Here is a 14,836-nt window from a genome sequence, read left to right as displayed (position 1 = left end):
TGTATTATTGTTACTCTGTTACTTTTTCAGAAGTATATTTCTGGCCGTAACAGCTACACGTGGGTTTAAAATGCTCCCATATAAGAAGCAAAAATGACATTATGCAACATTTGAAACATTGCATAAGTGACGTAATGATTGTTCTTTAAAAAAATAACTGTATATAACCCCTTGAGACTCTTGAAATGGGTTGAGGAAAAATGCTAAGCTCAGCTAGAGATCCCATTATAAATGTGTCTTGCAGTGGACGTGTCTGCGCTATCTTGAAGAATAAAGACCCTCGAGTGTAGAAATGAAGGATGCTCTGAGGCCAGACAGCCTCTCCATCTGCCAAGTCCTTCACCACAACACTCCACGGGTCTTTAATCTCCAGCACAGTCAGAACCGCTGAGGAGTGAACTTTCTGCAAAGTATTCAGCAGGACCGGTTCTTATTGTCACGCGTCACTCTGCATACAGGCTGCAGCTGCATTAGTTAGCACTCAAACTGTCTGTTTTGCTTTGTTCCTCCACTGGGGGGAGACTCTGAGCAGGACCTGGCTCCATAAAGGGATCGTTTTGTTTACACGGTCAGAATGAATGACTTTATCTGGGCCTCTTGTGATTCCATTGGCCTTAAGTGCATCTAATGGTCTTGTAATTACTCCAAAGCAATAAGCAGTTAGCAGATGTCAAACTCGTATGGCCACATGGTTACAGCCAAGGTTGGACGCAGAAAACAAACCTTATTAACCCTGAGGGTCTTTGTTGATTCCAGCGAGGGTTTCGCTGTCATCCCAGCAGTGAAACGTGGTGAGACATTCTAAATGGAGTAGTAGCAGACATGTTGGGTGATTTACCCATCACCTGCAGCAGTGGGCTTCTCTAGTCTCAGCCTGAAGGGGCCTGTGGTGATCAGCGCTGCCTCTCTGACCCCGCCGTGATTGACTTGATCTCCCAGAGAAAAGCTCCCATGACCTTAAGAAAGCTTGAGGAAACAGGGGATGAAGACAGACATGGCAGAGCAACAATACTGCTCACACACACACACACACACACACACACAGTCAGCGTGTTTGGATTATTACTTTACAGTGACAGGGGGGGCTTGAGGTTGCCATGTCGAGCCACATTTGACATCTTTGAACTTAATCTGAGAGGAAAGGTGGAAAAACTGTGATTGACGGCTGTTTAATCAACCGTAATACAAAATAATTAAAGTCGTTTTAGTGCTTAAACAAAAAGAAAATTGGGCTGCCGTTAATAAATCGTATATTAGATTTAAAAGTCAAAAGGTCTCATGATACCGCAGCAACACAAAGTCCCTTGATGCACATTCACGGGCTGAGAAGGCTCATCATTTTAGATGCAGGTGTCCAGTCAGCAGTAATTAGCTGTACTGGGTGTGACACCTAACAGGTTGTGCTGTTTTTATATGGAGGTTAAATGCCACATCTCCCCCGTGGAGTCCACTGCCTGCCTCTGCTGTAAAGCCTGTGGTCGGGACAACACCTTGGAGCCAAACAATTACATCAAGGTCATGGAGAGGAGGAATGTTCTGCCGATTAGTGCCGGAGTCCGGCAGCAACCTGCAGAGCCCACCACTCTTCACAGGGATGACCACCGAGGCTACTGGTCATCTTACATTCCAAATGGACTCTGTGAGTTCACTTGTGAGTGTAAACTTGTGAGGGTCCTAAACGAAGCAGAGCGATGGCCTGTTATAGAGGAGAATATATCAAGGCCTTTTTAACAGCAGCATATTTCAAAAATAATCTAGTTGGTCACATCAATGCTGTGATAAATTCCAGACGTGTAATAATAATTATCTCATGGGAGGCAACATGTTAAAGGATTAGAAGTAAAATGTTTATAAGGTGACTGAAGTATGTGATTATCATTCTACTTTCCTCGTAATCTAAACTTGGACCATTTGTCTTCCAGAAGTCGGCCATCAGAGCTGCTGCTGCTCCTCTCAGAGTAAGTCTTTGGGAGCAGTGTATGTATATCTCACTGTATGTGGAACACATATTGGCCTGGCGTTTATTTAATTTTAATTCAAAAATTGAAGCAACACGTGGGATGCAGTATATTTGTCTTTTTTAAATTTATTTTATCTTATAACTTTACATAGTTGTTAAAGGTTTCCCGTTTTACTTCCAATTGTAATAATCTGGACAATTACATTAGCCTTTATTAGCAGCTAAAATAAAAAAAATATATATATTTTTTTTTCCTAATTGTAATGAAATATGAAGTAAAATGTGTGACGACGAGGCTCATATATCTGTTGTCTTTGGGAGTTTTCCGGGGTGTTTTTCCCCAACGAGTCACTTGTTGACACTAAACTTTTGGCGCGTGTGAAGTGTTCATTGCAAACGCATTTCTTTCAAGAGAAGGTGGCGTATTACAAACACACACACGCGGGTCTTCCCTGTTTACGTTTGACGCTGCTCTGCTGAAAAGTTAACACGTTCAGACATGCGGACGACCAGTGCGCAACCACTTGTGATTCATAGTTGATTATAAATTTGTATCAAGCTGTTAAACCGCTTTGTTCATTATTCATCAGCTGGTGAAATGTATTATAGGCAAGTATTTATAGTAGATAGATGGTGATCTGCATGTGCCAGATATAGCTGAAGTTTGTAAAAACAATTCATAAACGGACCTTATATTGTTTTATTATTATATCCTAACAACTAAAATCTCGCAAAAACAATCATCCAAAATATATATATAAACCATACGAGTTATGGATGAATATTTACTCGGTTAACTCAAACTTTTCATACTTACTAAATCAGATAGTCTCTCCACTTTGTACTTTGGATTTGTTTAAAACCAATTCTAAATATATAGACGTTGCCATATTCAACCCAAGCTCCAGTGCGTATTTACGCACGGTCAATAGTTTTAAGTTCCTAACGCGCCTTAATGCGATAAGTAAAATAACATGAAGCGCAGCATGGCAGTTAAAAGGAGTATCGGTCTCATTGATAGGGAGATCTGGGTCAATACAGACAGAAAAGAGGGGTGTGACCAGCCCAGAAGTTTTCAATGGGCTACCTGTAGCGCTGCGCATAAATACTCCTCCCTCTGAGGATGAGTTCAGTCCTGAGGGAGAGACACACAGACGAAATTAGGTTTTTGGGAATACTGGTTAGGGCGGATTATGAACGCTTTTGGACACCAACCATCTACCCAGCAGACCAGCCCCATTCAGCACCACAGCGCGCAGGAGCTCCTGGACATGGCCGTGTACTGCGATAACTACGGGGTGTACCAACAGAACCTCCACCACCACCACCCGCAGAGGCCGCCGACGCACCCCACCAGCTACGGCCTCGGGGACTACACCTCCCCGGCCGCGAACCCGTACCTATGGCTGAACGGACCCGGCATCAACTCCTCTCCTTACCTCGCCGGGAACAACAGCTCGTCCTACATTCAGTCGGGATACGGGTCGAACCAGAGGCAGTTCCTGCCGCCTCCCACCGGGTTCGGTGGGGCAGATCTGGGGTGGCTGTCCATCTCCAGCCAGCAGGAACTCTTCAAGATGGTCAGGCCGCCGTACTCCTACTCGGCTCTGATAGCGATGGCCATCCAGAACGCCCTGGACAAAAAGTTGACTCTCAGCCAGATCTATCAGTATGTCGCGGAGAACTTCCCGTTCTACAAGAAGAGCAAAGCTGGATGGCAGAATTCAATCCGCCACAACTTGTCACTCAACGACTGTTTCAAAAAAATGGCACGGGACGAGGATGACCCCGGTGAGTCACAACGAAGTGTTTCTGTGTGAGATGTTTCCATTGCACCGGCTTTAAATAGAGTGTGACATGTTGACTGCGGATTTTTTTTTTTGTGATACAACTCTTAAAAAGTTTTTAAAATAAAAAATATATTGCAACTAATAAAGAAATTCCAGATAATTGACAGTTAAAGTCGATTTAAGAGATGGAAACTCAGATGAACAATTTACTCGTGTGCACGTAAATGTGGCCTAAACGTGTTGTCATCCATATTTAACCCTCTGTGTTTTTTTTTAACATTCAAGGTAAAGGAAACTACTGGACGCTGGACCCCAACTGCGAGAAGATGTTCGACAACGGGAACTTCCGGAGGAAGAGAAAAAGGAGAGCCGACATAACCGGGGCTGACTCCGCCGCTCTTCCCGTCAAGTCAGAAGACGGCCCGCACAAGCTCTCCGACACCGGCAGCCTCCTGAGCTCCTCCCCGCCCAGCCTGCACGGGTCCCCGGCCTCCACGGAGCCCAAGTCGTCCCCGTCTCCGTCCGCGGAGCACAGCCCGTGTTACAGCAATTTCGTGTCCAGCGTGAACTCGCTGCTGGCGGGCAGCGGCGGCACCGAGGGCTCGCGGGGCGCGGAGCGGGACTACAGCTCCGGGTATCCCGGGGGACTGCCTCAGGCCAGAGAGGGCATGTCCGGACCGGGCTCCTACTCGCCCACTTTAATCTCCTCTCCCCTGAACTCAACAGACAGCAACAGGATGAACTATTACACATCAGTACAGAGCCTCTCCAACCATTTTAGTGTTAATAACCTCATATACAGCCGGGAAGGAACAGAGGTGTAGACTGTCTATCTTTGTCAGCTGCTTTGCCGAGAAGTCATTTATCACTCATAGTTATAGCCTTCACATTTCTTTAGTAGCCTACTGTTATTAATTATTACTCATTTTGTGGTTTAGTAGGCCTACTTGTAAAACTAGCACTGAAAATTAACTGGTATTTAACAACCTTTCCAAACTTGGGAAAATGTATTTCAGTGTATTGAAAGGGAATAAGGAACTGCCACTTCTCCATTATGGTTTGTGCAACAAACATGTTTATTTGTAGAAGAATATTAAATTCATGAATCGGCCCACGGGAAATCTATTCTAGAACTGATGGATGCCTATCTTTTTTTAAATACCGTCTTTAAGAAGAAGAAGACACCTATGTACAGAAATTATTTTCATAAGAAGATGTGACGTGTATTTTAGACTGAATTTTGTTCTGTGTTTTTTTTTTAAACACGCATCGATGTTTGAATAAAAGTCATTTATTTTAACTCCCGGCTTATGTGTCATTTTCCTACTTACGTGTTAGATGAAAAAAATATCAGAGAGATAAAAGTCAAGGCCCGTTTGAAACTGCGTAATATGCACTGACATCTACTTTAAATAGTCAAAAGACATTATATTTATCTCCAACATGGGCCATTTAAGGCATTTTTGTGATTTTCCTGTATAAAATCACTTTCTTGTTCCTATAATATTACTGAGTTGATTGTGGAGATTCTATTATACAGTTATTTTATCATCACTGAATGATAACCGTGTAACTAACCCATGACTGGTAATTATTTATATATTATTAACATTTATTTACAATTTTTTGGAGACGATGCTGTGCTTTCTGTCTCATAGAGCCGCAGTCAGACCTAAACAAATGTAAATATCTAGATTAAGTTCTCAATATTTGTCAAGAAAGGGCAAAACAAAATGTATAAATCTGAAGTCAAGTGGCTGTAAGCTGTAAAGTGTGTGAGACAGAGACATTTTCCGCTTGTCACTTCCAATAGCCCCGTTTCATCAAGCAATCAGACCTTTAACTTACTTCCACAAGGTTCAAAAGTTCAGCTTTCTGTCTGGGGCTGGATTTGATCACTGTGCCTGTTTGATGTGAACCTGTTTGCTGCATATTCCACCTATCTCCATCTATTCCCAAAGTCTTGTCACGCAAAACGCTGGCGGTTCCGTGTGTGTGTCTGTGTGAATCCTGTTAATGGGTTTTGTGGGGTCTTTTTTTTCATGTTTTGTTGTATTGGGAACCACTTTTGGAAGAGCATCTGCTGAACAATTGTCGAGAGAGTTCAATAATGCTCTTTTGTTGTGCGTGCGACCCCGGGGGACACAACAGAAAGCCTGCTATTGGGGAGAAAATATTAAGCGGTCCATGCAGAGGAAATGTTCAAGTGATTTAACACCCCGCTCCCCTCTTATTTTCAGACAATATGGATACGCACGGAATCAAAGTCTGTAAATAAAAGGAAACACCTCTTAATTGGTTGATAATTGAATTCACTCAGGCGCTCTGTGGTCTGGAATAAAAGAGAAATTAATTGACAAGACTTTCGTGCCCCTTGTTGGAACACAATGGAAGCTGGCAATTGAAGAGATCCCCTCCTGGGCTCAAATGAAAATATTGCCATCTGAAGATCTGGGAACAAATTATCTCCCTCAGGCCACATTTTGCTCTATTATCTGTGGAGCAGGGCCACGGATCAGACAAAGAGGATTTTTGTCATACAGCAGCAGGTTCTCACAGTAACAAGTTTTCTGTTGAAATCCTCATCACGTCCACTGAATGGAGTTTAAAGCCTTTCACATTCGGAGCCCTTTTAGTTCTTATTACTGTCAATTCTTGATCCTTCAATTCCACTCTTTTTTTTCACTTAATGTGGAATTGTCAGGACAATTCAGTATTATATAAAAATGAAGTACATTTACTCACTTATTGGGGTACTGCTTTATACTTTATACATTTTAGTGGCAACTTTTTGCTTCATTTATTTGAGCTTTACTACTACTTTGCCGATTCAGATTACTAATTCAAAATATAATCAACTAATACATTATCATGTATTATTATATGTTAAGTGGCCCTGCATCATATAAAGTAGTTAAAATAAGGCCTACCTTTACCAACTGCAACGTTAGTGATACTTCTAATAATGCATCTAATTATAAACCATAATATATATATAATTCTGTCATGGTCCATGCTATACAAAGTGTACTTTTACTCTTAAGTGTAGTTTGATTATGTACTTTTGCTTTAGTAAAAATGTGAATGCTCATACTTGTGTGAGTATTATTGCTACTTTTACTTAAGTAAAATATATGGATACTTCATCAACTCGAAGCCTGCATGCAGAGCAAATAGTTCAGAGCATCCACTTGCTTTCCAAGTTCGATTCGGCCCTCTCAGCTCTCAGAAACGTAACGCTCCAGTGCCCTGTGCCTGCAGGGCACATTTAGCCGGCCCTCATGAATATCAGTCAGGCCACCATGTCTCTGCTCCACCTGCTCCAGGGCCCCTGGCTCCAGGGCTGAAGGCCCAGGCCCAGCAGAATACCTCAGCATAAGGGTGGCCCCGGTCCCCACACACGCCTAGTGGGCTAAACCCATAATGATGGGTTTCAGTCTCAAAGGGTCATCCCATCCAAAGGTGAGGTTGGCTCATAATAGAAGGAGTTGGTGTTTCAAAACTGGATTATTTCAATCCTCTTTCTCTTTACGGGGACTAGATACACCAGCAAGTCATCCGATGCCAACTCTGGAGAGCAGAGATGGCTATTGCCTTCACCTGCAGTGAGTTTTAGTGAGAGGGAACAAAACAAATAGGACTGATGCTTTGTTTAGATCAAGGTATATTTTTAATTGAGGATAAGACGGTTTAGTGTAGATTTCACCACCGGAGAGACGATTGAAGAGGAATTGTCTGCAGCGTGGGACCCGGAGGCTCGTCCACGTTATCTCGTGAGTGACACGAGCTGGAGTGATGAATCACTGCTGGATAAAGTTGCACTCAGCAAAGTGTGAAACTTAACTCCCATTAGCTGTTAAGCGAGATCTCCTGAACTGATAGATGAGGAACTAGAACAAGACTTGCAACCGTCCTTTGCTCCAAAAACCTGCTTCTGAATATTCACTGTCCAGGCTTTTTTTTTTCTAATGATGTGCAGTGACTTTAAAATGAGCTTTGTGAGGCAATTTGTGGACGTGTAAAGCATTCAGGATTTCAAATACAAAGATGTGTCCAGGGCCTAATAATTCTCCACAGCCCATATAACACTACCTTACAGACAAATCTGAGCGGTAATATGAAAAGGGAGACTGTGCGTCTGACCCCGGAGAAGAACATGATATCTTGACCATGGGGGGGCTGATTACAGTCTGGGCCGACCCTGAAATTTCACATCTGTTTGTAGCAGTCAGTGGGCATTATAGGGATAATTTCTTATATTACATCTCTTGAGGAAGTTAAATATTTTAGGGAACAATATGATGACAGCTTCTGAGGAAGCCACTGTACGGTTGTCACCTCTCTTCACTGCACTTTAAAAGGATCGTGTGTGCAATTGATAGCTGAGGAGAATGTCTATCAATTGGCATGGCCTGATTCGGTTTCATCACTACTGTCACCCAAAGGCCCATAAAAAGCCTAACGTATGGGCCGGTAGCGGCATGGGATCCCCGCTCCGGACCAGCAGCCATATGGATTATTTTATACAGAACAAGAGCCATTTAAGCGCAAACTGCTCGGTTGTTGAAAGCATGTGAAAAATGGGGAGACACCCTCTCACATATGCATCTTCACTCAGCTTTAAATGGTGTTAAATTCGGATGAAGATTCAGATTTGTGTTATTAACTGTCGGTTGCTCCGCATTAAATAATCAAAACGGAATCTAGAGAATAAAAACATAAAAAACGTTCACAGTTGATCATGAAGTTTCCCACCATGCAATTTGTTGTTTTAGTCGTGCACGTTTGCCTCCATTCTAGCAGTGGAAGCTGGTTTGGATACCGAGACCTAGAATTATTGGTGAGCACAGGAAGGGCAGCCACTTCAGAGCCAGCAGAGGAACCTGCTGAAAGAGTCAAAGAGATACAAGGATTAACGGACTATAACGAGTCCCAGTAAATCCACAGCCAGGGCCTGTCTTCACATCGCTCTGTCTGGAAAACCTATCCCCAAAGCAATGTAACTTATCCCCCGGCTCACTCTATTGCAGGAATATATTTTGACAAAGTCTTTGTTCTCACATTAGGGAACTGTAGGCAGATCATCCGTTATCCGTGACCTTTGTCATAACAAACCATGGCAGTGGTTTTACACACCGCTGAGAAGCCAGAAAATAGAGTTCACATCAACCAGGCTGATGTTTCAAACAAGTTACGGGTCATTCTGACTCACTTGAAGCCCCCAAAAAAAATCTAATACGTAAAGAAAAAACTTCATCATGTTCTTTATCATGTATTATTTTAACTATATTGTCTGGTAATCTCAATACAGTGAACGTCCTTCTCATAAACTCCTCAATAAATCAGCAGCCATTCATCACCGACATGAAATTCCAAACCATGACCTTATGAGAACAATATCCAGGGTTCATGGAACATCAATTTCTATGTGCAGCGCAGCAGAACAAATATCTGAGTAACGGCCGATATGTAATCATTTTAGCTCGGTTCAGGGACCACTTTAAGTTTTGCACATGATGATGGTGCAGTTGACCTGTCTGCACACAGAAAAACTCAGTATGAGTTGAAATAAAACCCCAATTTGTTTTTTTAAATAATTAAAGCAACTGATCCAAACAATGTTAATGTTTCTGGGGGAAATAGCAAGCTTTGTGCTGCTGTCGCCTTGCAGTGATACCACCTGGTTTGCAACACCTGCGTGCTGTCATTACCTTCTCTTCACAGACAGGAAGTGGTGACAGATGACTGAGGAAGTAGCTACCCAGAGGGAATCCATTTTACCCCTCGCAGCTTGGACTTTTGGTGACAAGACGGAAGTGAGGAGATCATTTGGTACTCAGGGGATCCTCAAAATAGCTACCTCTGTACCGCTTGTCAGTCATTGTCAGTAGTAAAGGAAGCTATCTCTCAGTGTGAATGTAACATCGGATGAAGTTCCCGTTGTCAAAAGACACGGTCCACCTGGAGCACTTTTGAACTTTGATGCACGTCATTCGGAGACGGATATATGGTGAACAACTGACCTCATGTGTTTCACCTGCTGCCATGATGCATTATTCAGCTTCAATCCTGTGTGATGCTGGTGCATCTGCCCCAAGGAATTCATTGCCTGCTCCCCCTCCCCCCAAACAACACTCCCCCCGGCCCCTAATGAGACCCCCTACCTCCCGACCTCTATTATGAGGGATGCATACCAATAGAGAGACAGGAGAAGGGAGACAGACTGAGCCTCAGAGACCTCTGGAGCCCTCCCTGGCCTAAACCATCAAACGCACCCCTCACAGAGAGTCAAATAATGGGCCCGATCGATATTCAACCAAGTTTTCCTCATGTAAGCCGCAGATGATCTATGGCTGACGGCTTTAAATGATAGCCTTTCAAAAGGGACAGACATGCCCCCTCCAAATGCTCCTTTTGTGTTGGCCACTAATCCCGGCCTGCACTTCAAGGGCCAGGCTCACTTCTGAGGCAGCTGCTATCATCTTAAAGAGGAGGGAAAGAAAATCAGCACTTTTAAACTGCTTTAATCAAGGAGATGCAATGCCGTGATAACTTGATCACCCCCTGAGGCATGTAATTACACCACAATCAACTATTAATGTTATTACCACACACGTTCACTCATTTATTGCCTCCAATAATTAACATACAAAAATTGACAGTGTATAAAAATATAATCCTTGTTGTTATAATACTTATTTAAAAAAAACAGTGTTTATTTCACGCGTTTAAGTGACTACGTTAGGAATACAGACAGCCAGTCTGGCTTGTGCGGCAGCATCCCAGGAAACAGAGAGGGGAGGCCAATTTGCCAGACAAGTATTCAAACAAACTCAGTGCACAGCAAGTGCTATGTGTTGACTCTGGTATTGGAGTCTATCAACCCCAAACAGCTTGTGTGTCAACTATAAACACAAGACGTGCACCCTGTCTGGGGAAGCAGGCTTCCAGGCTCACTGCTGCTGCACAAGCTGCTCTGTTAACACTGAGAGCTGCGCTCACTCGCTCTGCCATTGTTAGCCGTGTTAGCGTTCCCTGATAGAAACAACCGTGTGTTGTGTCGCTCAAACTCGTTTTAACGCAGCCTGCTCCCCATGTCATGTGATGCCATTCCAGTGCCGTGACATAATCCAGGATGCACACGCACACGTGCGGCCATGCGTGTTTTCATATGTGCGCGTGGATCCACTCCACACCGATGCTGACAGCACCGCTGAGAGGCCGACATCACCCACAAGAAGTGTGTTGACGTGCCCCCACTTGACAAAGAGGCCTTTATTTTATTCACCGTGAGGGAAAATAGGTTTTTACAGGCCCCGGATAATCGGAGGCACACAAAGGCATAATTAAAACAGAGGGAAGGACTGTATTTAGCCTGTGAAATAGAGATGGTGCTGATTACTGTGTGAATCACTGGGTCACCCTCATGTCCCTGTGTTGATTTAGGCTACATTTAAAGGAGAAGCAGAAGGAAGATAAAGAAGCAGAACAGTGCATGTTTGCATTTAGCATATTTCTGAATTACATGAGTCAAGAGTCATTGTATGCATCCTAATTATGACGTGACCTGCTAGTCTAGATAGCTAAATAAGTATATTCAAATGTATGGCAGTGAAGAGTGGTGGTTCTGATGATACACTGTATCACAGTGTCCCTCCCATCTGTCTTTGTTGCAAACCAGGCTGTGATTGAAAGAGCCTTTTTTTCTGACCCCTACTGTTCTCAGCATGGAGCATCCTTTTAAACCCTCGTCACTACGACCAGAACGCAGTGAATACCTTCTGTAAAAAGTCGGATTCAGGTTTCTTTTTTTTAATAAAACCTTTCTACATCCATCCACACTATGAGCCCAAATGGGCCACTAAAATAAGTGTTGGAAGACACACGTTTTTATTTACTTTAAACTGTCGGGGACAAACTCACTGACAGGGACATCAAGATTGATGGGACACTGTCTTAATTAGGTGGGTCCGGCTATGACCAGATAGCTTTGTGCAACTGTCAGTGCCCCTCCCTATATAAATTGTGTAATTATCCCTTTCATTACACTCAGCTCTCAGGCTACCTGGTAGAATTCAATGGGAGGTGTCCCTATCTCTTATCATTATGCAAATGGAGCTTGTGACCAGCAGTTAAATCACAATGGAGGGGTGGTGAACAGTAGCTATCAAGCTAGTCTGCCAGTCTAGCGGACGACCCCAGTCAGGGACCTGTCTGTCTGCAGGGTGATGGGCCGTGACATGTCTGCAGGCCCACAGGGTATTCAAACCAGGAGGGGAGAGCCGCCTTGGGACAAGTCCTGGAGGGCACGCCCCCCTGACCCCTATCTGCATACTGGTGGGCTGCTCAGACACCGCCTCAAGAGACATTTGAATATGATTAGACATTAATGACCTTCACAAATGTGGAGACAGAAGACGCTTTGTTTGGGTCTGTCTCAGGGCTCTGGTGTCTGGGCAGAGTTGTAGGGTCTTACAAATCCCCCGCCCTTTTTGTCTCGTACCTGTGCTAAGAGGCTGTTTGCATTTGACGATGCCAAATGTGGACCCGTAGCACTGTAGAAAGAATTTGATGAAGGGGGAGTGACAAGTAGTTAATTTCCATTCTGTTAAATAAGCCAGGCACACTGCCCTCTGCGTACATGTCAACACTGGGGGCTTGAATGGGTCACACACTAATGGCCGAGTTTACAGTTTAGCACTTTTTCTCTCATTGAACGAACAGAAGCGAGAGTGTAAAACATCTTGTATCAATACTTTTTACTCATGAGTAAGTTAAAATACTAAAAAAAAACCTCGTAAATGACATGTGGCTTCATTTCAGATATACTGAATTCACCAGTCCCTCGTTAATACGTCCATAAAGGAGAGTGCCTGCAGAGTGGATGTAAAATGATGACACATGTTGCACTATGCAAGGCTTGGACTGCTTCTACAATTAGATCAGGCCATCTATCCAATAAATATAATGAGGATGAATCATACAGTTGTGCTGGTTTTAATGGTGTGTAATGGTACGAACGCTGACAGCATAATGGCCCCGGCTCTATCGTCTTTTCTCATTACGGGGCGGTAGAGGTCCTGTCCAATCACTATATTTAACCACCGCAGGGGCAATCTTCTCATGCCCATATTACTATACAGCCTTTAATGAAGAGCACAATTATCAGACGTTTAGGTTTAATGAAAAGAGCCACCTGCTAAAGTGCACAGACAGACCTCGGAGACAAGCGACCGTTTACAACGATCTTCTGATGAATCATGCTAGTCATGCAGGTTGCGTGACTATAGACAGTGTAGCTGCACCGGCGTTCATACGGGTGGAGGGCATCGATAGAGCAGGCCTTCCAATAATGTGTTAATTGAAAGATATTTTAAATTGTCACCCCAGAGCCTATGTTAAAATAACAGCTCAATACACAATTGTGCAATTTGGTAAAAATTCTCCCGTGAAGGTAAAACAATCTCTGTCAATGCATCTTTTTTCTTTTCTTTTAAAATAGTCAGAAGCGATTATTATAAAATGATATGCATACTCAACATTAAAACTCTAGATAAACTATTAAAAAATAATTCAATTCAATTAATAACTTCTTATTTTCTTTGGTATTATTGTCACAGATATGCAATGATGCATAGCACTAGGGCCCGTCATAATAATATTTTTTTTAACTGTGAAAATCCCATCGCTCATTCACAGATTTACGGTCACAAATCAATCAAATGTCTGCAGACCAGAATCAAAGCAGCGTTGATGTATTTCATGTAAGAAATAGATGTTCCTGAGATAATGATGCCATTGTCACCGCACAAAGCTGCTCTGGCTCTGGTGTGAACGCACTGATCAGGTATACAGTGTTGTTTCTGATTTAAAGCCAAGCTCATGCCAGAGCTGGGGAAGCTGTCAGCAGGTTTGTACGGCTGCTCTCACAGACAATGCATCCTTCATTAGACCACTCTGCCAAAGTCCATATCATATAACCCAAGTTTTTCCAACAAAGCCCAATCGACTCACAGATTCTATAGCGATAATCTGCTTAATAAACTGATATGAAAGAGGAAACAAATCCTTAGGATGAATTGAAGTGTTGGCACTGGATTGACTAGCTTTGTGCATTAACTTAATATTTACATTTACCCAAAAATCTGCATATAGCTATATATATATATATATATATATATAGCTATATCTTGAAGTATGAACACTTCCCACTGTCTGTCAAGTTGTTCTTGTCTCACTTCTCCTCAGGTTGGACTATTTATTTACAGTCAACAGCGCTGGAGATCCACATGTGGGATGGATCAGGAGTTCCCTGCCGTACATGTGAAACACACATAGGGAAGTTCTTCTACTGAGTCCCAGAACGGTTCACTTATCTCAGTCGTCTCAAGGATTATAAACACACTGTAAACCTCCCTCCTTTTGTATTGGCACGTATATTATAAATATAATGAGTTCCCTGATAGTTTGTACAATTAGGGACAGTGCTGGTTACACTATGACTGCTCTTTGAGAAGTTAAAAAATAATAAATAAATACTAATAAAGTATTCCTTTAATTTTCTTTCTTTGCCTTTCTTGTTTCTTGTGTCTTTTATCAACACACACAATATTAAATAGCATATTATTATTGAATGTTATTATAAAAAGATGCATACAAAGTTGACAAAAAAGAATAATACAATTATTGATAAAGTGTAAATGTGAGGGGATAAAAAAAGTAAACCATTTATGTAAAGATGATTAATTTCTCTCAATAAATTTGGTCTATAAAATGTCGCAATATAGAAACTCGAACAATAAAGAACCTTTTTTTGTCAGTTTTACTTGAAAAAACGTATTTACGATAGATTGATTATCAAAATAATTGCAGATTATTTTTCTGACGATACACTAATTGATTTATTGTTTCAACTCAAATCATGGTGATGTAAGCAGAGGGAAGGGTTGTCAGATTCTATCCTCGTTTATTTCATATTTCAGCCTTCCTCGGTCTCGCCAGTCCTTCTGTATCAACTCAATGGAGAAAGCTCAAAGTCAAAATGAATATGATTGTATCTGGTGTGAGTTGGGATGCTGAGGATTGC

At 42.5% G+C, this 14,836-nt stretch overlaps 1 protein-coding gene across 1 annotated transcript; it reads left to right on the top strand.

The window, feature by feature from the left end:
• Nucleotides 1-3,153: 3,153 nt before the first annotated feature.
• Nucleotides 3,154-4,899, top strand: foxi1 (forkhead box i1; the record flags this gene model as incomplete). Its single annotated transcript, XM_079214230.1, has 2 exons — nt 3,154-3,751; nt 4,036-4,899. 2 exons carry the CDS (start codon nt 3,154-3,156, stop codon nt 4,572-4,574), a joined length of 1,137 nt encoding a protein of 378 aa, XP_079070356.1. The 3' UTR covers nt 4,575-4,899.
• Nucleotides 4,900-14,836: the final 9,937 nt, after the last annotated feature.

This window comes from Taurulus bubalis (genome assembly GCF_910589615.1).
Source record: "Taurulus bubalis genome assembly, chromosome: 2".
Classification (NCBI taxonomy): Eukaryota; Metazoa; Chordata; class Actinopteri; order Perciformes; family Cottidae; genus Taurulus; species Taurulus bubalis.
The sequence above is the reverse complement of the archived record's forward strand: the minus strand, read 5'-3'. Positions and strand labels throughout refer to the sequence as shown.